Below are 23,023 nucleotides of genomic sequence, written 5' to 3' on the forward strand. Positions count from 1 at the left end.
ATCCAGTTTGTGATTCAGCTTGACAATAGCCATTTTTATTAAATATTGCAAATTAGAAACACCTGCCTGCTAAGCTATTCTAAGCACCTAATTGTAAATAGCAATAATAGAGAGTCCTTTTCAGAGCAAATGCCCTTGCTTTCTTCCTCAATTTTTGTCTGGGATTTCTGGAGGAGGCAATGCATTATGATGGAAATACTCAGATTTGCAGTCAGGTAGGGATTTAGATTTAAATCCCAACCTTGCTGTTTATTAGTTATTTGATTTTGGACCAGTTGGTTAATATTGTCTGTTTCCTTATCTGCAAAATGAAGGTAAAAAGTCCTAGTTCATAGGGCCTGGTGGGGATTTGGGATAATGTAAATAAAGCACCTGATATATCATAATTCATTGACTCTAAGATGCACATTTTTTCACATTTTAGTATTTCTGAAATCAGAATGATCTTACAATCAATAAGTAAGCATACTATCATTAAATAAATTAAATTAAATTAAATTGCAATTAAATAATTGCAACATTATTAATCCTTTATTTGTGGTATGTATGGTAAAGTGCTTCTTAAATTGATCGCAACTTTGATTTGATGAAATACGGTATGCCTGGCTCTCAAGGAATAGTAGTCATACTTATTATTATGATATATTTTTTCTAAGAAAGATTTTAATGGTACCCAGAAAGAATCTGTATTTTACTAATTTTCGTAGACTCTAACTTGGGGTACCATTATAATTCTTAGGAAAAATGGTTTTATAGCAAAAATAATAGTGGTTGCTCTTTATTTCATGTCTCGTGTGAACAATGCAAAGGTAAAAGGGAGGAGATTTCATAAGACTTAGCAAGAATGTGACTGATTGGATGAAGAGCAGCAGATAGAGGAACAAGGACAGATATAAGGGGCCATGAGTTCTGTGCAGACAGATACCAAGGTGGCAACCAAGAAACACCTATGTCTATGGATCCCATATTCTTGCGGCTGTTGGAAAGTTTTAGTGCACCAGAATTTTGCTTCCAGAGAACTAGAGGTTGAGAGTTATTGGTACTGCACATTCATTCTGGCATTCTTAACTTGGAGGATGGAGTTTTCTTCTTTTATATCCTTGCATAGACTGGAAGTCCCAAGTTTGGTGCTTCAAGTGTTTGTTGAGCGCCTGCTATGTGGTAAGCATTATGCTAGACTCTGAAGTTACAGAGATGAATAAGACAACTCTTGGCTTCAAGAAGCCACCAGTCTGACTTATTTCATGCTATGCTCCTCTTCCCTTCACCCATATCTTTTCTTATTGCTTTAATAGAAAATATATGAATCATTCTTTTTGTTTTAGAACATGTTTCCTTTGAAACTTTAGTATATTTTCTGGTATTCACTTTCATCCAAAACAAGCAGACCACTGAAAAACAAATTTAAAAACTAACGTGATGAAGAATTTGATGACACTTGTAATTAGAAATTTTATCTATCAGTGTAACCTATATTTAATGTCAGTTTGGATATTTTTATAGTAAGCTAATATTTAAAAAAAATAATTTAGAATCTTAATTAAAAATTTAGTTTTTCTTTTTGTGTGTGTGTGTGTGTGTGAGGAAGATAGGCCCTGAGCTAACATCTGCCAATCCTCCTCTTTTTGCTGAGGAAGACTGGCCCTGGGCTAATATCCATGCCCATCTTCCTCTACTTTATATGGGATGCCGCCCCAGCATGGCCTGATAAGTGGTGTGCTGGTGCGTGCCCGTGATCTGAACCGCTGAACCGTGATCTGAGCCGCCGCAGCGGAGCGCGCACACTTAACCACTTGCGCCACCAGGCTGGCCCCAAAAATTTAGTTTTTCTTTAGTGGATATATTTTGTTCCTTTTTTAGATCTTGGTGTAATGTCTTCTTTCTTTGGGGATTCCCCAAAAGGAATGTCTATGTGCTTGCGTGCCCAAATAATTTCTGTGCCAAAGGAACAGTGACAAATGCCACACAAGGGAAATGACATTTTCAGGTTTTTAAATTAATATAATGAGAGAGGGGAAGGAAGGCACTAATATAGTGTGTTTAAATTTTAAATAAATGTATAAAACATATTAAATGAGTATAAATATATGACTTTAAAATTACTTAATTTACTCAGTTTTATTGGTTTTTAGCATCTATAATAACAGCTAGCAGTAATTGAATACTTGCTATGTTCCAGGCACACTTCTAAGGTCTTTAAATGTATGCTTATAACAATCCCATGAGATAGATGTCGTTACCCCCACTTTATAGATAAGGAAACAAGGACAGAGAGAGTCAGTAACTTCCTTAAGGGAACATAGCCAACAGAGACAAGATTCAAACCTAGACAGTTCTAGTCACTATATTATCCTGGAATTGCTAAGTCCATTATTATTCAGGAGAATCACTAGCTTTTAGAAAAGTTACTAAAGTTTTATTCAAGTTGTTAAAGTTTGCCATTGAATTTGTCACTGAATAGCTAGCTGGCTTGGATTTTAGGGACAAAAGCAGTATATATTTAGAATATATTACAAACTTCATCTGTTAACATTGTCACATTAATTTTAAAGATAATATTTATTACTTAAAACTGTCAGAAATTAATTCTAAGTGTATCTCATATATAAGTAATTGGCATTAAAAACCATTAAATAAAAACTAGTGCAATTATAATTTCAGGAGTCTAATGAAGCTGGTCTTGGTTGCTGCTGAATATGAGGGCCAAAAGACAGGGAAAAAAATCAATGATAATTCTGAGCTTTTGATTGGTTGTTGTAGGAAATAGTGATAATATTCACTTCTTTTTCTAATCACAGAAGTCACAAGAGTAAGGGAGAATTGGAAAAGGCAATGAAGGCTTGAGTTTGAGGTGACTGTGAGATGGCACAATGGAATGCTGGCAAAGCAGAGTGAAGAGGATACCAGCTGGGAGCCTGAAGACTTGGGCTCTAGTCCTGACTTTGGTGATTATTAGCAGGCTGACCTTCGGCCAAGGTACTTGAGATCTCTTGGCCTTAGTTTCTATAGCTAAAGACATTGAGGAGTGGTTTTCAAACTCTGCTCTAAAGATCCTACAGGGTGCCACAGATTCTCTTAGAGGTGCTTGGGGAGAAAAGAGGAACCTAGTCTAAGTTAACCTAAACAACTATACTTTTAATCACACGAATCACACGTATTTGTAATTTGGTTTAAACAAAGTTTGAAAACTGGTGAATTAGGTGATCTTTAAGGCCTGTTCCAGCTCTAAAATTCTCTGTCTCTTGTTCTGAAATCTGAGTTTGGTATCATCCAATGGGGATAAAAATTGATTCTGCCAGCATGAGTGAAAGTATAGAGAGCTGAGATTGTGGGCCATTTATTCCTGAACAGTTAGAAGCTGCAAATTTCAGAAGGTCTCAGCCTGCATTCGGACCTGTCCTTTATAGTGGAGGGCCGTAACGTACTCCTTCATGGATAGTAGCAGAAGTTCTCTCCTTAATTTCCTAGCATCTCTCCAGGATCCTTGAGGACTCTTTTCCATCCAATTGACAGATTTCTTGTTTAAATTGTTATCTGCTGGCCCCTGCAAATAAGCTCTCCTTTTCTTGGGCTTTCTTCCTTCCTAGAAATGTCTCCTCTGCCTCTTGTATGTGCACTTGCACACATATGTATTTTCCATCTCTTTCCCTCTCCAAATTTATCCATTATATCCTGCCCAGCCAAACCCAGATTTTATGATTCAGTGTAAATACTGTCTTCAAAGGATGATTGACTACATTCCAACCCCCTACAGAGCAATGTTTTATAGCTCACTAAAATTCAGGTTGGCTGGCAAGTGTGGAATGGAACAGTTTTGATTGGGACTAAAACAGCATTATGATAGAATATGTCTCCTAACCCACGTCAAATTATTACATAAGAAACTTGAGTGAACTATGTCATTAAAAACTCATCTGAGATTAGGTTATCTGCCTGCCACTCCCTCAAATAAAACCGAAGATGTAGTGAAACTGAGAGTGGGAAATAAGTTTCCAAAAATAATCTTAACTGATTATTTTAAGTGAGTGAGGGAATTTACTTCCAAGCAAACTCAACTCCCTAATAGAACAACCAAGTCTCTAGGACTTTTACTTGATCATCTTTTTATGGCCAAAGAGCTATGTAGAATGGAGTCTTTTGTAAAAAACTTCCTAGATGGATAGCACGTGGCTACAGTGGAAGGTGTTAGGATGTAAAGGAGGGAGGAGAGCCCTTAAATAACCTGGAGATGTTAGGGAGCAACATTTCTTTCCTCTGATGTTCAGCATCAGCCTCACCATTTGCAGTCCTTCACAAGGAAGAAGCATGCACTCCTCCATTGGCTGCAACTTGGCAGTTACTTGTATTGCATCAAGTTTACATGGAGCATCAAATTTTTTAAAAAACGAAATCATTATAAATTCTGGCAGTTTTTATGTTATAATTAAAATGTCTAAGAGGATACCTCTGGGAAACTAAATGCAGTTTTACTATTTATAGAGCCAGGAGAGGTAGTGTTTCTTGCCAACTTTCATATCTTATGACCTATAAATTGCTCTTAATAGCTAATCTGTCATCCCAGCTTCTCATACAAGAAAGCTTGTTTCCTTATTAATCCGTTAATTTGCATCTGCAAAGGACATTTACAAATTCTTGGTTTGAAAACATTGCTGTATTAATGCTGAGCATTATAAATAATTTATCACCTGTGACAGCAACTCTTAGGTCTAGGTAATAGATCTTTCTGTTGTATTATTCTTCTAACCCTAATATAATTTTGATAAAAATATTTATTATGAAGGCTCGTCTGGCCCCACAGTATTAGAAAAGGCTGACAGGTTACCATGGAGAAGCTGTAACTATCACTAACCACTCTCTAAGCTCATAATAATAGATTCAAAACAACTCTTCCAGCTATGGTATAGTACATGGTAGAAGGAATTCAGATGTGCACAAATCACTCTCTTACATTTTCTGTAACAACTGCAAAATATTCCTCCAACTCTAGGTTTAGGCATTGGGACAGACTGATTAGATTGATTATAATAAACCTGATACCAGTTATTGAGCATGTACAGTATGAAAATGATTTAAGACTATTAAAGACCATGTAATTAAAATTTTCCTTGTTTGTGTGGTATTTAAGTCTCTTCTTCAGGCTGTGAGTTCACAATCCTTAGATATACCATTTCAGGAAGGTTTCTCCCTACCAAGATCTTTAATATTCAGCTATTTTTTTGTTTGTGTTTTGTTGATTTATTTTTTCTCTATTTTAATCCAAGAAGGATTTCCAGGAGCAGGAAACAAAACATGAAAGGGAAGAAATCAGAGTAATGAGAGGATTAGGGTCATATCCCAGGCTGAAGCCAAGGCAGAGTTTGCACATATTATGGGATTCTATCTGACTGTTAAAGGGAGGCTCTGCGTGAAGCCATAAGCTTCCTGGTGATCCATACAAAAAGGTAAATTTGACTACTTATAGGATTCACATTTTTCTTAAGATAAAACCATAGCAGCTGCTTGTTAGAAGCATTGACATCTGAAAGAAATTTTTCCATTGGTCCTTATAAAGATGACATTGGGTGATATCATGGATAATGTCCTCAGCAATATAAATTATGAATTTTTTGGATTTTCTTTGTCCAGTTGGTTTTGTGTGACTGTTGAGTGAGCAACTCTAGACATTCATGACCATCATCCAACCTTTAATACAGAATTACTTTATCAGCTTAGTTGCTGATTAAGGGTAGATTTTCAGGCTATAAGTACACTCATTAAATAGGGAGTGTATGTCATTTAAAACTGCAGGAAGTGTATAGACCCCACAGGACATGATGCAATTTTCTGTTTCTACAGGTCTATATTTGGGTGATTATTGACTCCCCCTAAATAGGCCTGCAATTTGGATAAATTACTACTAGGTAGACCTTTTTATCTGGGTTAATACAAGTTGTTAAAGATTAGCTAACTTTCTGATTATTGATTTATGCTCAGTATTGTATTGGTCAGGCTAGGCTAGGTCATGCTGCAATAACAATAAATCCCCAAATCTCAGTGGCTTAAAACAACAAAGGTTTACTTTTTGTGCCCACTCTGTATTCATTACAGGTCAGCCAGGGCTCTATTCTACATTGCCATAATTCTCACTTGAAGTTCAATGCTGATGGAGCAGTGTATAGCAAAGAGAAGAGAGAATGTTGTGAAGCATGCACTGGTTCCTAAACCTTTACCTGAATGTGATCACATTATTGGCCAAAGCAGGTCACATAGCTACTCACACCTGACTTCATGCTGGCAGGGATGTGTGATCTTACCTGCCTGGAAGGAGATAAGCCATCATATTTGTGAACAGCCCTAAAACTACCCTAAATATCATTAGTGCTTAAAATATATCTTATTGTATTCTAATTAGTCATTATTTTAGTTAAGCATTTTGTTGTTGTTGTTATTACTGAGTACATGAAAGTACAAATCTGATGATATCGGTCCCCTGCTTACACCTATGGCTGTTATTGCCCCTGGATAGATTCTGAATTCTTCATTAGAGGCTAAACTATGTGTAGTCAAATGAGCATGAGAGCTAGAGTATGATGTATGTGAATCTGACCCCTGGCTTTGCTATTAATTGTGTACTTTTAGGCATGTCACTTTATTTCTTTGAGTCTAGTTTTATCTCACAAATGGATACAGTGATAATAACACACATTTAGGAGGGTTGTTATAATGATCAAATGAGACAACATACGTGGATAATGCTTTAGATTTTACAAATTGATGGACAGGGCCGGCCCTGTGGCTTGGTGGTTAAGTGTGCGCGCGCTGCGATGCTGGTGGCCCGGGTTCGGATCCCGGGTGCGCATCGAGGCACCACTTCTCCGTTCATCCTGAGGCCGAGTCCCGCATACAGCAACTAGAAGGATGTGCAGCTACGACATACAACTATCCACTGGGGCTTTGGGGGGAAAAAATAAAATAAATAAAATCTTTAAAAAAAAAAAACAAATTGATGGACAGACAGAACTTATCCAAACCTACCTTTCCAGACTCCGCTCCAGCCACTACCCCTACTCCTAGGTCTAGATGGCTTCTTGCTCTCTAATCATTAAACATTCTGTTATACTTCATGCCTTTCTCGTGCTGTTTCCATTTCCTAGAATTCCTACTCCCCAAATAAGGAAAACTCCAATTTATTTATTTTTTAATTAATAGATATCATTTTTTAGAGCAGTTTTAGATTTACAGTAAATTAAGCAGATAGTATAGAGAGTTGCCATATACCTTCTTTCTTCCCCACTCAGTTTCCCCTATTATTAAACATTTTGCATTAGTGTGGTACATTTGTTACAATTGACAAACCAATATTGATATATTATTATTAACTAAAGTTCATAGTTAACATTAGAGTTCACTCTTCATGTTGTAGAGCCTATGGGTTTTGACAAATGTGTAATGTCATACATCCACCATTATAGTATCATGCAGAGTAGTTTCACTGCCCTAAAAATCTCCTGTGCTGTACCTGTTCATCCTTACCCTCTCTGCAACCACTGATCTTTTTATTTTCTCTATAGTTTTGCCTTTTCCAGAATGTCATATAGTTGGAATCATACAATATGTAGCCTTTTCAGACTGGCTTCTTTGATTAAGCAATATACATTTAAGGTTCCCTTCCTGTCTCTTTGTGGCTCGATAGATCATTTCTTCTTAGCGCTGAATAATATTCCATTGTAAGAATGTACGTTTATTTATCCATTCACCTACTGAAAGACATCTTGGTTGTTTCTAGTTTTTAGCAATGATGAATAAACGTGTTACAAACGTTCATCTGCAGGTTTTTATATGGACATAAGTTTTCATTTCATTAAGGGAAATACCTGGGAGCACGGTTGCTGGATCATATGGCAAGAATATGTTTAGTTTTGTAAGAAACTACCCAACCATCTTCCAAAGTGGCTGTTTGATTTTGCATTTCCGCCAGCAATAAATGAGAGTTCCTGTTGCTCCGCATTCTTACCAGAATTTGGTATTGTCAGTTTTTTGGATTTTAGCCATTCTAATAGATGTGTAGTGATATCTCATTGTTGTTTTAATTTGCAGTTCCTGGTGACATGTAATGTGGAATATCTTTTTGTCTGCTTATTTGAGGTATCTGTTCAGATCTTTTGCCCATTTTTAAATTGAGTTGTTTTCTTATTGTTGGGTTTTGAGATGTTTATTGTGTATTTTGAACACAAGTCCTTTGTTGAATATGTGTTTTGCAGATATTTTCTCCCAGCCTATGGCTTGTCTTTTCATTCTTTTCACAGTGTCTTTTGCAGAGCACAGTTTTTAATTTTAATGAACTCCACTTTATCGATTTTTTCTTTCATGGATCATGGCTTCAGTGTTATATCTAAAAACTCATTGCCAAACCCCAGGTCCCCTAGAGGTTCTCTTATGTTATCTTCTGGGAGTTTTATAGTTTTGCATTTTACATTTAAGTCTGTGATCCATTTTGAGTCAATTTGTGTGAAAGGTGTAAGATCTGTGTCTACATTCACTTTTTTTGCATGTGGATGTCCAGTTTTTCCAGCAACATTTGTTGAAAAGACTATCCTTTCTCCATTGAGTTACCTTTGCTCCTTTGTCAAAAATTAGTTAACTATGTTTATGTGAGTCTAGAGGATTTTCTTGAGTACATGAATGAATGACCAAATGAACCAATCAACCAAGAGACCCAAAACACTCCAATGTCTGTGTAAGCTTTGACCACTTGAAGTAAAGTGCTTTTACCAACATTACATGTTGGATATACCAATGATTCTAAAATGCCCCTGGGAAAAGGGTAAATTTTCTTATGCCTGCATTTGAAGAAGAATAATATGAGTAATATGCTTCAGCATATGAAGATGATAATACTTCCCCCACCATCAGTGGGGCAAGCTTCTTGTGTTGTCTTTTTAAGTTGTGGTGACATAACTTCATGTTCTATTTTCTGGTCATCTTCTACCACCTCTATGAAATGAATAAAGCTAAGTGTTATCTTGTTGGGGTAGAAATAAAAACTAAAATCTAAAATTTTTTAAGCATCTTCTGTGTGCCAAGGACTGAACCAGGCTCTTTACAAGTACTACCTTATTTAGTACCTGTCGAGGCACTGTGAGGTATTAATATTCCCATTTTACAGATGAAGACACTGAGGCTCAGAGATGTTGCATAACTTGCACAATTCACATAGTTTGTCATTTGAACCCATGCATGCCTATTTCCAGAGACAGTTTCCAGACAATCCAGAGACTGTCCCTACTCTTCTACATTCCTCTGCCTCTTGGGTTGTAGGTGGTTAATCCAGGACCTTGGGTTTGTGGGCATTGAACTGGCAGGGAATAGAAGGTGTGTGTGGATTTGGGCAGTAAAGAAGAAAAGCTATATTTCTGGTACTAGCTACAAGTACATTTCCCCTTTTTTTAAACTACATGTAATAGTCAGCAGTTATATAGAATATTCTCTTTATGTGCATTTAATCCTCCCACAAAATAGAACTCTTATGAAAAATACGTACAATAGCTAGATGTGAAGGAAAACATGTTTAAGTCTTCAAAATAATGCTTAATGGTAGTGTCATCAATGTGGTTCTAGTTTGGGTAGTTTAAACTTTCTGTATTTTGTGTTTCAAACTAAAAGTGCTTAAAGGTGGTCTGAAAAAATATGAGCAGATTTCCTACTCTAGCTCCATGTCCCATGAAACTGACGTGTCAGATGTAGTTCTTCTGCAAGTATTTGGGTCACAGAGCAAGGGGTGATGACTCCCGTGTGCTAAGTCTACAGCTGGAAATTATGCTTTGGCAAGTACATGAGTAATTTATATCTTGTAAAAAGAGAAAAGTATTATCTTATTCCAACGAGATAGTTTGTTAGCATAAGCGTTTGTGTGCATTTTAGTATTCAAATACAAATGTTCCAAAATGTTTCCACTGTGGGAAGCAGCTGCTGCTATTCTAGCACAAAAATCTCAAAGAGATTAATATACAAAGGCAGTGTGAACCTTAGTGACAAACGCAGCATCTGCCTGAGGTGGGTCCTGTGATTCCCAATAGATAGTGGGTCTTCAGATTCTTGTTAACAGCCTGAAACCATGTTTCAGATCTAAGCTTATTCTACAGGAACAGGAACAAAGACAAGTCGTTAATTTGTAATTCACTTAGCTGATAAATATCATCACATGTTATTTTCCCAGGGGCTGTAAAACACTGGACTTTATTTCCTGTGGCAACTGATAGGAATATAGATGTTTGGTCACAATGACTGATGTTTTCAGTTGCTATTAGTAGCTTCTGCTTGGTAGCAGAGCTCAGCCCAACCAGCTAGCAGTCATAAAACATCCATCCACACCTTAGTGATGCATTCACAGAGACTTTACAGTTTACTCAGGATACTCACGAGCCCTGCTTTATCTGATCCCATCCTAGTCCTGGGAATTATGTACACTATCATTATCAGCACAATTTACAAATAAAGAAAACACAGGTGAAGAAGTGAAATGACTTATCAGGGTTACACAGCCTGGGCCTCTGACTCTAAATCCTATTCCATTCTTATACTACATCAAGCTGCCTCTCTCATTTCAGAGGCTCTGATGTGAACTTCATAAATTGTGTCATCCTTTCTAGAGATGCTGGTTTCCAGGATACCCGCTGTGAAGAGTCCCAGCCTGACAGCACTGCCCCGTAACTGGAGGGTGCCAAGAAAAGCTAATCCAGTAGTCCTTCTCTCTTTCTCCCACACCTCAGAGGGGAAATGTTTAAATACTCCCTTTCCTTATGTTTGGAGAGCTTCAGCAAATGAGCTCCTCTGTCTCCCTGGCATTTAGAGAAATGAAGAACCAGAAGCAGAAGATTCCAGGGCCATCATTTGGAGTTGCCATAAACCAGAAGTCCCGAAGAACGGTGACGCCTGGGGGGTTACGCCAGCCCCAGGCCTTATACATCTATCCCCTGCAGTGTTCGAGGGCTCATTGCCTCCAACCACATCTATTATTTGGGATTATCTGTGAATTATTTATCGTTTACACATTTGACAGATGCTCATGGCTGAGTTTGAAAACAGTCAGTTCCGAGCTTACTGCTTGGGCCTAGAACATCTGTCTGGAAAATTGAGGCTCAGAGAAGTTAAGTTTCTAAGTAAAGGGCAGTGCAGTTTTGAACCAAGTGTGTTGGATTCTAAGTTACACTAGCTCCATAGTGAAAGAGCCATGTGTTTTACTTTGAGGGCAACAAAGATTTGCGGGTGGGAGGGTTTGTGGACTGTGTCCTGCTTCCTAGCCAGGCTTTGGTAGAGAAGAACCCCAGAGAGTGAGGTGAGGAGGGCCAACTACAGAACTGGGGGAAAGAGGCTGAGTGCCTGGGCCTGTAGCAAAGGAGGAGAGGGAGATTGTCAGGCGAAGGGAGGGGAGTTGTGACCTGTAGAAAGGCCCACGTACAATGTGCTGACATGAAGTCCTAACCTCCAGTGTTGAAGTGGCTCCCAAAGTGGGACCCTGAGGCCAGTGCACGTCCAAGTGGCATGTTCTTTGGTGGCATCATTGTTGCTTCTGCCAGAATCACACTGCTACAGCATTGTGACTTTCATGGAATTGTTTCTGCTCTCTACCACTCAGAAAAAAAACAGTAAATTTCTGAGTATTTATTTCCTCTCTATTTTTCTAAATCTTTTTGTTGAAACATCTGTGAAATGATAAAAAGCAACTTAAAACGATATGGAACCCTTTGCAAATACATAATTTGCAAGCATCATAAAGATGGTCAGTGTCTCAGTTATTTTGATTAAGAACTGTGATTTCACAGGCAAAGAAATAGGGTAGCAAATCACTCACATCCATAAAATATTAATAAAAGTGTTCTGAAATGCACAGACATAGAACACATCTCATAAAGAAATTCTCCAGGTGGGACGGCCGTCCCTCGCTGTTATTCGCCAGCCTGGAGGTCCTCATGAAGATCACTTACCTGCTTGTGACAGAGTGCACCCTTTGTTCTGCCAGAATCACATGTGCATGTGAGGAAGAGGAAGCATCATGAAGAAAGGGGGCTTCATGGCTCTAGCTGTAGGTACAGTATGAAGGAGAGGAAGGGTAGGCAAGCCTCCAAATTGTAGAATGAAAAAGCCTAGAGTAACTTCCGTTTTATATCTCTGCAAAGGATTTAGACACTAAAGACTAGAATCTAAGACTCTATGCACTTGGTAAGATTCTGGAACCTATGTAACATCTCCTTTGTTATTTTTGTTGTCCCTATTTGGTTAATTATTCTGTCATTAAGACCTTTAAGACAAAAAGAGCTCGTGTACTTTTCTTTAGATAAGAAATGCATGAGTGGCAAGCAGTGTGAGGGGACTAGGAAGACAGCATCTTTCTGCACAGAGGCTGGAGTCAGAAGAGCCTCTAAGCAAGAACAGCAAAGCTGGAAGAGCCAGTTCAGGTCTGAAAAGGGGTGGTGAGGCCCAGTGGAGACCACTTCATTCACCCATTGTTTTCCTCTAAACATCCAAATCTAAGCCCTCCACAGTAACCAGCACTGATGAAGTCATATTGAGGGAACAAAGATAAGAGAACAGGACCCTCCGGTAGTCCTGGGTCACAAAATTATCAATCATCATTCTAAACATCTCCCTTACCATTTGTTTTGAGAGAAGACAAGACTAGAGAAATGCCCAGGAGTGCAAAGAGCCAAGCATGGATTTCTCCTATGAATCTCCTATGCTATATCATATAAAGTAATTAATTTTGCTTTTCTTCAACATTTTCTTATACTACCGAGGTTAATAGCTATTAAAAGAGATATAATAATATTAGAAATGTCAATAAGTCTTTAAACTAACATGAAGGTTCTATGGAACACAACATGTTTCTATGAGATTAGGTGTTGAAAGTTACTGATTAATTATACCATTGCTGTTTGGATGTGCTCTTTTTCAGTTCTACATAGGTCTGTGGACCACTGATAGAAACACGGTTAGGAATTGGATTGGATGGTTACAGGCAAACTCTGTAACAATTCATCTGCTGAAGCAAACAAAAGCCATTTTCTGATGTGCTTTCATTTCTCTGCCTTATCCTTTCTCTCCAGGCAGCTTCATCAGCCTTGAGCAGTCTGGGCCACGTGTACACAGCCATTGGAGACTACCCTAATGCACTGGCCAGTCACAAACAGTGTGTTCTTCTCGCCAAGCAATCCAAAGATGAGCTTTCCGAAGCCCGAGAACTTGGCAACATGGGAGCTGTGTATATTGCTATGGGTGACTTTGAGAATGCCGTGCAGTGCCATGAGCAGCATCTGAAGATAGCCAAGGACCTGGGAAACAAGCGAGAAGAAGCCCGAGCCTACAGCAACCTGGGCAGTGCTTATCACTACAGGAGGAACTTTGACAAGGCCATGTCTTACCACAACTACGTGCTAGAGCTGGCACAGGAGTTGATGGAGAAGGCCATTGAGATGCGGGCCTATGCTGGCCTGGGCCATGCTGCCCGCTGCATGCAGGATTTGGAGAGGGCGAAACAGTACCATGAGCAGCAGCTGGGCATTGCTGAGGATCTCAAGGACCGGGCTGCAGAGGGGCGAGCATCTTCCAATCTGGGTAAGGACAGGATTGCTTCAAAGATGCAGGGTCAATGCCATGGGCTGGAAATAAGCTGGAGTAGCCTGCTGTCTTTTACTGGAATCAGTATGTTTATATTCAAAAGAATCTCCTCACTGCGTGTGTTGTATATTTCCTTCAGATATATTTCCTTGGAGCCTGCCTACTCTAAATCACACGATCCTTCCTGTCTTCACAGTGCTCTAAGGATTAGAACTCTGAAATACTGGAAAAACAAAACACCCCAACCTTTTAATCTGTCTAGAGAGAAGAGCGACCAGATTTATCTAATTAGAGAGAAGGGGACTGAAATGAAGATATAAAGCTTTGTTTGGTTTAAATGAAAGAGAAGCTGCTAGGAGGTCATCAATGGAAGAGAATTTGAGAGGATTTTTGTTTAAAAGGATTTCTTTACTTGTTGACTTTAACCTCACAGGAAATGTATTTTTTCCTCAAAAGTATGTGTATTCACAAATGATATTGATAGTTTTAGTATAAATGCAAAATTATTTTTTGAAATATCTATTTAAGTAAGATAGATTTGCAGTCACTGTTTTGATAGTACTTGGTTATAGTGAAGACATTTATAAATTTGGGGGAATTTATATGTAATGGTAAGAGACAAAAAGTATGTAACTGGCTACTTTTTAGAAGATATTGTTGTCTTGTCTCTGTACCCAAACAGATGTGGGTACATAATAAATGCAAGGAACAGATGTGTTTAGAAGTATAGGCTGAACTCATTCCTGTGTCTGGAGCCCCATGGTTTGTTCTGTGTCCACAGGGACTCAAGGTGGGTAGAGGACAAGAAGAAGGTGACTTGATTGGTATTAGTGTGTGCTTATCAGATATTAGTAGCAGCAGAATGTAAAACTTAGCCCCCTTTTCTTATATGACCTACAAAACCAAGGCACCCCCATCTCTATTTATATAATTTGAGCACTGCTCCCCCCCTCTGCTCTACTTCTCCTTATTGTAACCATATGTTTTGTGAATACGGTTGTTAGAAAAAGTCTGGCAAATCCCTGGAGCTTACTCTGAAGATGGTATTGAGATCTGAATGAGAGTCTAGACAGTCTGATAAGAACCATAGAAATAAGCTCTTTGCATTATATATTCATTCAACAGATTATAAGTATTTACTGAATCATTACTATGTGCTAAATCCTGGAATAGTTGCCTTAAGGGATAGAGAAGTTAACAAAAATCCTTGCCCTTAAAGAGCTTATAATTTAGTTGTGAAAATAAGACTAATACATAGGACAACAGTGGCCTCTGTATAAGACAGTGTTGTCAGTGCTGTTGTGTTGCCATGAAATTCCTAGAAGGGAAACCCTGAGGGCTGGGAATAGCCTGGAAAGCTTTTTGGAGGAGATTAGACCCAGGTTGACCTTGAAGAATAGTAAGATTTGGCCAGGAATGGGATGGCATTGATGGCAAGGAATATGTGAAAGAAGGTATGAGATGCAATAGGTTGGCGTATCTGAAGGATGGTGGTATGATTAGCCTCCAGGAGTGTGCTAGAGGATGGTAGAAGATTAGTATGAAAACTAGGCAAGGGATGTGCAAATGAACAGAACTCATGAAGGTTTTGAAATGTAGGAGTAAGAAGATAGACTAGATATTTAAGGAAGACAAGTCAAGCACTGGCACGTAAAATAGATTCGAGGGCTTGGAGCCTGGGGTTTAGATGGCCATGCATATTGGGCTGTTCAGATTTTCTCTAGCGTCTTGTGTCAGTTTTGATAAGTTTTATTTCCAAAGACTTTGTTCATTTTATCTAAGTTATTGAATTTATTGGCATAAAGTTCTTAATAATATTTCCTTATTTTCCTTTTAATGCGTATAGGATGTATGGTGATATGCTCTCTTTCATTTCTGTTATTGGTAGTTTGTGTTTTGCACATGCCCCCCACCCCACCCCTTTTCTGGATCATTCTAGCTAGAGATTTATCAATTTGCTTGATCTTTTAAAGAACCAACTTTTGCTTTCGTTAATTTTTTCTATTGCTTATCTGCTTTCTATTTCATTTATTTCTGATCTCATTTTTATCATTTTCTTCTTGTTATCTTCTTTGGGTCCTCTTTCTAGCTTCTCAAAGTCGAACCTTGGTCTTTGGTTTTAGACTTCTTTTTTCTAATACAGGCATTTAAAAATATAAAATTTTCTCTAAATACTGCTTTAGCTGCATCCAATAATTTTGATGTAGTATGTTTTTACCTTCATTGAATTTAAAATGTTTTCTAAAATCATTTGTGATTTCCCTTTAACCCCTGTGTTGTTTAGAAGTATTGTTTAATTTTAAAATATTTGGGATTTTCCTAGATAGTTTATTGTTATCAAATTCTGGTTTATTTCATTGTGGTCAGAGAACATACTTTTTAGGATTTTAACAGATGTAATGGTCTATAGATGTCAAGTAGGTCAAGGTAGTTAATGGTGTTGTTCAGATCATCTTTGTCTTTTTTGGTCTATATGCTTTGTCAGTTGCTAAGAATGACGTTGTTAAAATCTCCAACTATTATTGTGGACTTGTCTGTTTCTCCATTTAATTCTGTGAAGCATGGCTTCATGTGCTTTGAAGCTCTCTCATTGAGTGAATATTTGTTTATGATTGTTTTGTCTTCCTGACAGATTGGCCCTTTATCATTCTGAAAGGTCCCTTTTTTATCATTGATCATATATTTTCGTCTTGAAGTCTACTCTGTCTAATATAAATATACCCACTCCTACCTTCTTATGCTTACTGTTTGTGTGGTCCACCTTTTTCTGTCTATTTACTTTATATTTCTCTGTGTCTTTATAGTTAAGTATAATATCTAGTTATGTCTTGCTTCTTTATTGATTTTGACAATTGTGGTCTTTTAATTAGAAAATTTTGTCCATTTAACATTTAATGTAATTATTGGTATTGTTGGATTTAGGTCTCTCATTTTACTGTTGATTTTCTGTTTGTCCCATTTATATTTTGTTCTCTGGTCTTCCTTTCCTGCCATCTATGGGTTAATTTAATCATATAGATTTGTCCATTTGCTTTTTAGTTCTACCTGTTTGCATTATTTTTTAGTCGTTGATCTAAGGATTATATTATATATTTTTAACTTTTCAAAGTCTACTTTAAGCTAATATTGTACCACTTCCTGTAAAATACAAGTACCTTACAACATTATAGGTCTGTTTACAACCCATGCCCTGTACTTTATGCTCTAGTTGTCACATATATTATTACACCTATAGTCTTTTAAAATTCCACAAGACAGTGTTATTTTTTTTGTTTGTTTTATGTAGTCATCTTAAAGAATTATGAGGAAAAATATTGTTTTCGGTTTATCTGCTTATTTATCATTTCTGGTACTTGCATTCATTCCTAAAGCTCTGAGTTTCCATCTGGTGTCATTTCCTTTCAGCTTAAAGAAATTCATGTAGCATTTCTTGTAATGTAGGTCTGCTAGTGATAAATTCTTTTCATTTTTGTTTCTTTTAAAATGTCTGTATTTCACCTTCATTCTTGAAGGATATTTTTGCAGGATACAGAATTCTAGATTGATAGACGTTGTTTTTTTTTTCTTTCTTTCAGCATTTTAAAGTAGCCTTTCCAGGCCCCCATTATTTCTGATAAGATGTCGGTGAAATTAATGATCTGTGTGGCACGTGCTAATTTTTTCTTGACTGCTTTCAAGATTTCCTCTAACTTTGGTTTCCAACAGTTTAACTATGATATGCCTAAATGTGGCTTTCTTTGTATTTTTCCTTCCTCTGGTACTTTGAGATTTTGAATCTGCGGATATCTTTCCCCAAATTTAGGGAATTTTTACCACTTATTTTTTCAAATATTTCTTCTTGCCCATTCCCTCTCTCCTCTATGTATGAGACTCTGCATTATTTTAGACCTTTTAATATTGTCCTATATATTACTGAGGCTCTGTTCATGTTTTTCTTCTTTTTTTCTCTGTGTTCTTCAGATTTGAAAATTTCTGTTAATCTATCTTCAAGTTCACTACCTCTTTCTTCTGTCATCTCCAACCTGCTGTTAAACCCAGTGATGCAGAGTTTGGGATTCCCCAAGACTGCTCTCACTTCTGACATCAGCTGCAAGCAGGGGTCCCCAAAACCACACTTAGGTTTAATAATTCACTCGAAGGACTCACAGAATTCACTGAAAGCTGTTATACTCACAGTAATGGTTTGATACAATGAAAGGATACAGATTAAAATCATCCAAGGGAAGAGGCACATGGGGCAGAGTCCAGGCGAGTTCTAAGCATGAAGCTTCCAGTTGTCTTCTCCCAGTGTAGTTCATGGACAGTGCTAACTCCTCCAAGCAATGATATGAGACAATGTGCACAGAGTATTGTCACCTAAAGAGACTCACTTGAGCCTTGGTGTCCAAAGTTTTTATTGGACCTTGGTTACATAGATATGGTTGACAACCTGCATGAGTGACCTTAGTTTCCAGCCCTTCTGGAAGTTGAGCTGAAAGCCCCCACCATAAATTACATTGTTAGCATTGACTATCTGGCATGGCCGATACCCTCAAGTAAACGAAGACACTCTTTAGCAGAACATTCTAAGGGCTTAGAGATTGCCTCTCAGAGCCAAGGACAAAGGCCAGATCTCTCTTTGGGCAAGGTTAATTCTTTACTGCATAAGTGAATTTCTTATTTCAGATATATATTGTAGTTTTTAGCTCTAGAATTTCCATTTGATTCTTTTAATTAACATTTCAGTTTTTCTGCTAAGATTTATGTGTTTATTCATTACATGTATAATTTCCTTTACAAAGCTGGGCCTAGTTATTACAAAAGCTTTTAAAACCTTGTCTGCTAATTCCATGTGGGTCATCTCAGAGTGAGACTGTATTGATTACCTGTTGTTGATATTGTTGTTTTGTAACAGCTTGATTGAGATAAATTTTACATACCATACAATTTACCCATTTAAAGTGTATAATTCAGTGATTTTTAGTATAGTCACAGAATTGTGCATTGATTGCCTTTTGTTTTGAGTGTTAGTCACATTTTAATGTTTCTTTCTATATCCAGTAATATGGGATTGTATCCAACATTGTGAGTGATACTTTACAGAGACTCTGGATTCTGATATATTTCTCTTAACAGTATTGATTTTCTTGTTGATGTTGTTTTACCAGTTAACTTGGCTTAATTCAAGCTCCAAAGTCAGTCTTCCCTATGGTGGGTGGCAGCTGAAATCTCTGTTGAAGTCTTTTAGCTTTAACTGGGCCACTTAGATTCAGCCTTGCACATGTACATTTCAGGAGTTAGACAGAGATTTGTGTAGAATTTATACTCAGAATTCAAGGCTCCCCACTGTGGCTCTCTCTGGGATTTTTCCTCTAGTTCTTCAAGCCAGTAAGACTGTCTGTTTCTATCTGAGTTTTAGCCTTGCCACACGGTGCTAATTGGAGCTTGCCCCCTCCTCACCCCTCCAAAAATGCCCTCTAGCATTTCAAAAATGGAAAACTTACCCAAAGACATTCTCTTCTTCAAAGAGTCAACTTCAGCCTCCCTGCAGTTTCTCACTGCTTTTGGTTGCACTCTAGTGCTTTTAGGTAGATTCCTCTCCTTGCCTCTTCCATGCCCACCCACCTGCCTGCCCCTGCCCCTCTGCCAGACTTTATAGTTGTTATCTATAGGAGTGTTGGTCTGAAAGGAGCTACTCCTCCGTTACTGGAAGTAGAACTCCTCCTATTCATTTTTAAACCATTACAATTTGACTTGCACCTTTTGTCTCCTGAAAAAGATCAATAGTGGCTGAGTAGAGAGATCTTTTGACAGTTCTAAATTTCCCTAATCAGTTCAGCATTTGGTATGTTCTACTAACTTTTCCTTGAAATTCTCTCCTCTTCTAGTTTCTGTGAAGCACCACTGTCCTGATTTTCTTCTTGGCTGCTATATCTGTGCCTTCTTCATTGACTTTTCTTGTCCCCTTTTTAAAAAAATGAACAATTTTGAAAAGTTAAAAAAGGAGCACTTATTTTTGTAAAAAAATTCTACAGTACAAAAGTGTATGAAAAGTCCACTCCCTTATATAATTACCTTCCCCTGTGCCACTCCTCAGAGTTAACTACTGTTAACAATTTGGGTAGACTCTTTCCAGACCTTTTTACTATGTACATAAACACATGGGCAGTACAACAATATATTTAATTTATACATGTGTGTACAGCTTGTTCCTTTTTTTCAAAACTTGGATCATAATATATATATACGTTTCTGCAGCCTGCTATTTCTATTCCACCTTCTCTCTTAGGCTTCTCTTTGTGTCATTATTCAGATATCCTACACTATTTTTAATGGCTCCTTTCCATTCTATTACCATTTGTTAAATGTGGAAGTTCTTGTGTTTTGTTCCTTGATTATTTTCTGTTCTTTTTTTGTATATCTCCCTTTATCACTTTTACCACCATACTTTCAACTACTACTTCAGTGTACATTGTTTCTAAATCTATATTTATCAGCTCTGACCTCCTGCCTGAGCATGATTTTCACATTTCCAACTGCCTAGTGGATACTCCATCTGATTTTCATGCTGAGTTGTCTAAGTTAGTGAGTCCAAATGTGAAATATCTTTTTCCTAAATAAACTGCTTCTTCTAGCTTTCCTAATTCTGATGATGACAGCCCAGCCTCTCTAGCTATCTGTATTAATTTTCTATTGCTACTGTAACAAATTGCCACAAATTTAGTGGCTTAACACAACACGTTTATTCTCTTACAGATTTGGAGATCAGGAGTCTGAAATTAATTTCACCAGTCTAAAGTCAGGATGTCAATAAGTCTGATTTCTTCTGCAGGCTCTAGGGGAGAATCAGCTTCTAGTGGCTGCCTGTATTCCTTGGCTTGTGGCCTCTTCCTCCATCTGCAGAGTGCATCACTCCAATCTCTGCTTCTGTCATCACACTGCCTTCTGCCCTAACTCCTCTTGCATCCCTCTTATAAAGACTGTTATGATTACATCAGGCCTACCTGAGTAATCCAGGATAATCTCCTCATCTCAAGATCCTTAACTTAATCATACCTGCAAAGTCCCTTTTGCCATGTAAAGTAACGGTCACAGGTTCTGGAGATTAGGATGTGGACATATTTGGGGGGCCATTATTCAGCCTGTCGTACCATCCTCACTTAGAAATCTAAAGTCATCATTGATTTCTTCTCTCTCTCTTTTTTTTTTCAGTAGACTCTGAATCTAAGAGTTGTCAAGTAAGTATTCTCATAAGTTTCTTTTCTTTCATTGCCCCTTCCTAGTTGCAGTCTGTTGCATTAACTTACTAGTTGGGTTTTCCTCACCACCATTCCCTCCCTCCTCTGTCTCCTCCATCCCATACATCAGTATTATACTGATCTTCCTAAAGCTGTACTCCAGGCAGTAGTTGTTGCACATTACATACCACATTATGATCAGAGTCCTCACCTAAAAATGGGGCCTGTCATGATTTCCATTCTTTAATTTTACTACTGCTCTGTATATACTCTTTACTTTACCTAAAACTGGCTTTTCTATCTTCCCTAATCTCACCACATTGGCTATGCTTTATTGATTTAATGTATTTCCTCAAGCTACTTCTTCCACTTAGAACTTCTGTGTCCCTGTCTTGCTTGTCTAAAGTTTACTCAGCTTTTTAGGATTATCCCAAATACTGTTTACTACTTAAAGTCTCTCTTGATAACAAGATAAGTTCTTTACCTTCTCTGAGCCCTAGAAACACTTTTAAAATTTCTTTTATTCTATTTATATTCGATCATAAATTACTATTATTTGTATATTTGTATAGTTACCTCTACTGGCTTAAAACTTATTAGAAGTATGAACAACATTCTCCTCTATAGTCTCTGTATCACTGAATATAACCCCTTACACATAGTGGGTACTCATTAAATGTTTATATGGTTAGATTGAATAACTCATAGCTTGTACCAAGATGTTGTGCCCAGGTGATTGGAAGAATAGTGGTGCCTTTGAAAGAAACAGGAAAGCTGGGAGGAGGAACTAGTTTGAGGAAGCATGTGATAAATTTGGTTTTGTCCATGTGCAATATGTAGTTCTCTCGCTTAATGTAACATGAGCAAATAGAACTGCAAACAAGTATTATGATGGCATCATCCTAATGACATCTATGAGATAAGGAAGGAGAGCTAGCCAGTGAGACTGAGTCAGGATCACAGTGGGTGGAGGCGATCCAGGTAGAGCTCAGGGAGAAGAGAGCTTCAGGGTATGGAAGGTATATCACTTATGTCCAAGAAGCCAAGGAGAATGAGATTGGAGTCACTAAGAAAGTGTTTTGACAGTAGAAGCTTCCTGTGCACGTCTGAGGGGGAAGTGGATAGAACTTGTGGAGGTGGAGAGAAAGAAAGGGTGGAGATGACAAGATGACAAGAAATCTTTGTCCTTTGGTGATTGTCCTGTACTAATATTTATTATCCACCTTTTATTTGCTTTAAAATAAAATAAGTGGAAATGGTTTAGACTCTTCAGATTTCTTATGATCAACAAAGAATAGCCTCGCTGTTTTCTAAGCATGTCCTACTTGTGAAAATAATGTTAATGTAAATTTTGGCTTGGAAAATGTCCATCTTTTATGCTCAAAACAACTATAGCTGCATGACAGTATTTCTGTAGCCTCTGTTTTTTTGGTGGCCTTCTTTGTGGTTCTAATTTAGGCAGTTTGGAGTACAAACCTCAGTTAGGCTGCAGAGTAGGTCACTAGAGTAAAGCCTCAGTTAAAGTCCTTTCACTCTGATCATCACAAATCTTCTCATTCTCTGGGGAGCCATGTAGAATTATCTCTCATCTTACTTTGAGATAAACTGAAATTAGGAAAGTGAGAAGGGAGACAATTAGATGGATGACTTGTTTATTTCCTTTCTTCTTTTCTTGTCTCTCTCTCTTTCTCTTTCCTTTATTCTTCCACTCTTTCTTTTTCTCTCGCTGTCTCCCTCCCTCTTCTCTCTTCCCTCCTTTCCTCCCTCTCTCTCTTCTCCTCCCTTCCTTTCTTCCCTTCCTCCCTCCTTCCCTTCCTTTCTTCCTGCCTGCCTGCTTGCCTGCCTGCCTTCCTTCATGAAGGTGACCACTTAGCTTGCCACGATACCCCTGGAATACATACAAAGATAAACACATTTCAGGAGCCACTTCCCACATACAACAGTGTCAGGAGTTGTTCTGTTTCTAGTATTGGGTCAAATATGAAAGACAGACCTCCTACTGAGGTCTGGGGTCAAATATCTAATAATCCATCTATGGAAAATAATTAAAATTTTAAATATAGCTGTCCCTTTTTAGTTAAAAGATATTTTATATCTAGAAAGTAGCTTATTTGGAAAAGAAAGGGAAATGTTCATTAATTGATTTGTTCACTTATTTATTTTTTTGCTCAACAAATATTTATTGAACTTATCTATGTGATAGGCACTATGAG

The 23,023-nt window shown here is 37.7% G+C and overlaps 1 protein-coding gene across 2 annotated transcripts in view; it reads left to right on the forward strand.

Annotated features, from left to right (window-relative positions):
• TTC28 (tetratricopeptide repeat domain 28) overlaps positions 1-23,023 on the forward strand; it is a 412,509-nt gene that overhangs the window by 217,156 nt on the left and 172,330 nt on the right. Inside the window, exons 1-2 of one of the 2 annotated variants that reach the window (XM_087424020.1) lie at positions 2,811-2,976; positions 13,083-13,590. In XM_087424020.1, coding sequence (XP_087280146.1) covers positions 13,227-13,590 — 364 coding nt within the window. In that variant the 5' untranslated portion in view covers positions 2,811-2,976; positions 13,083-13,226. Of the gene's footprint in view, positions 1-2,810; positions 2,977-13,082; positions 13,591-23,023 lie in introns of those variants that run through there. The other variant, XM_014787030.2, reaches the window with a different exon arrangement.

Source organism: Ceratotherium simum, chromosome 35, assembly GCF_057802395.1.
Source record: "Ceratotherium simum simum isolate JZ-2026a chromosome 35, ASM5780239v1, whole genome shotgun sequence".
In the NCBI taxonomy this organism is placed as follows: Eukaryota; Metazoa; Chordata; class Mammalia; order Perissodactyla; family Rhinocerotidae; genus Ceratotherium; species Ceratotherium simum.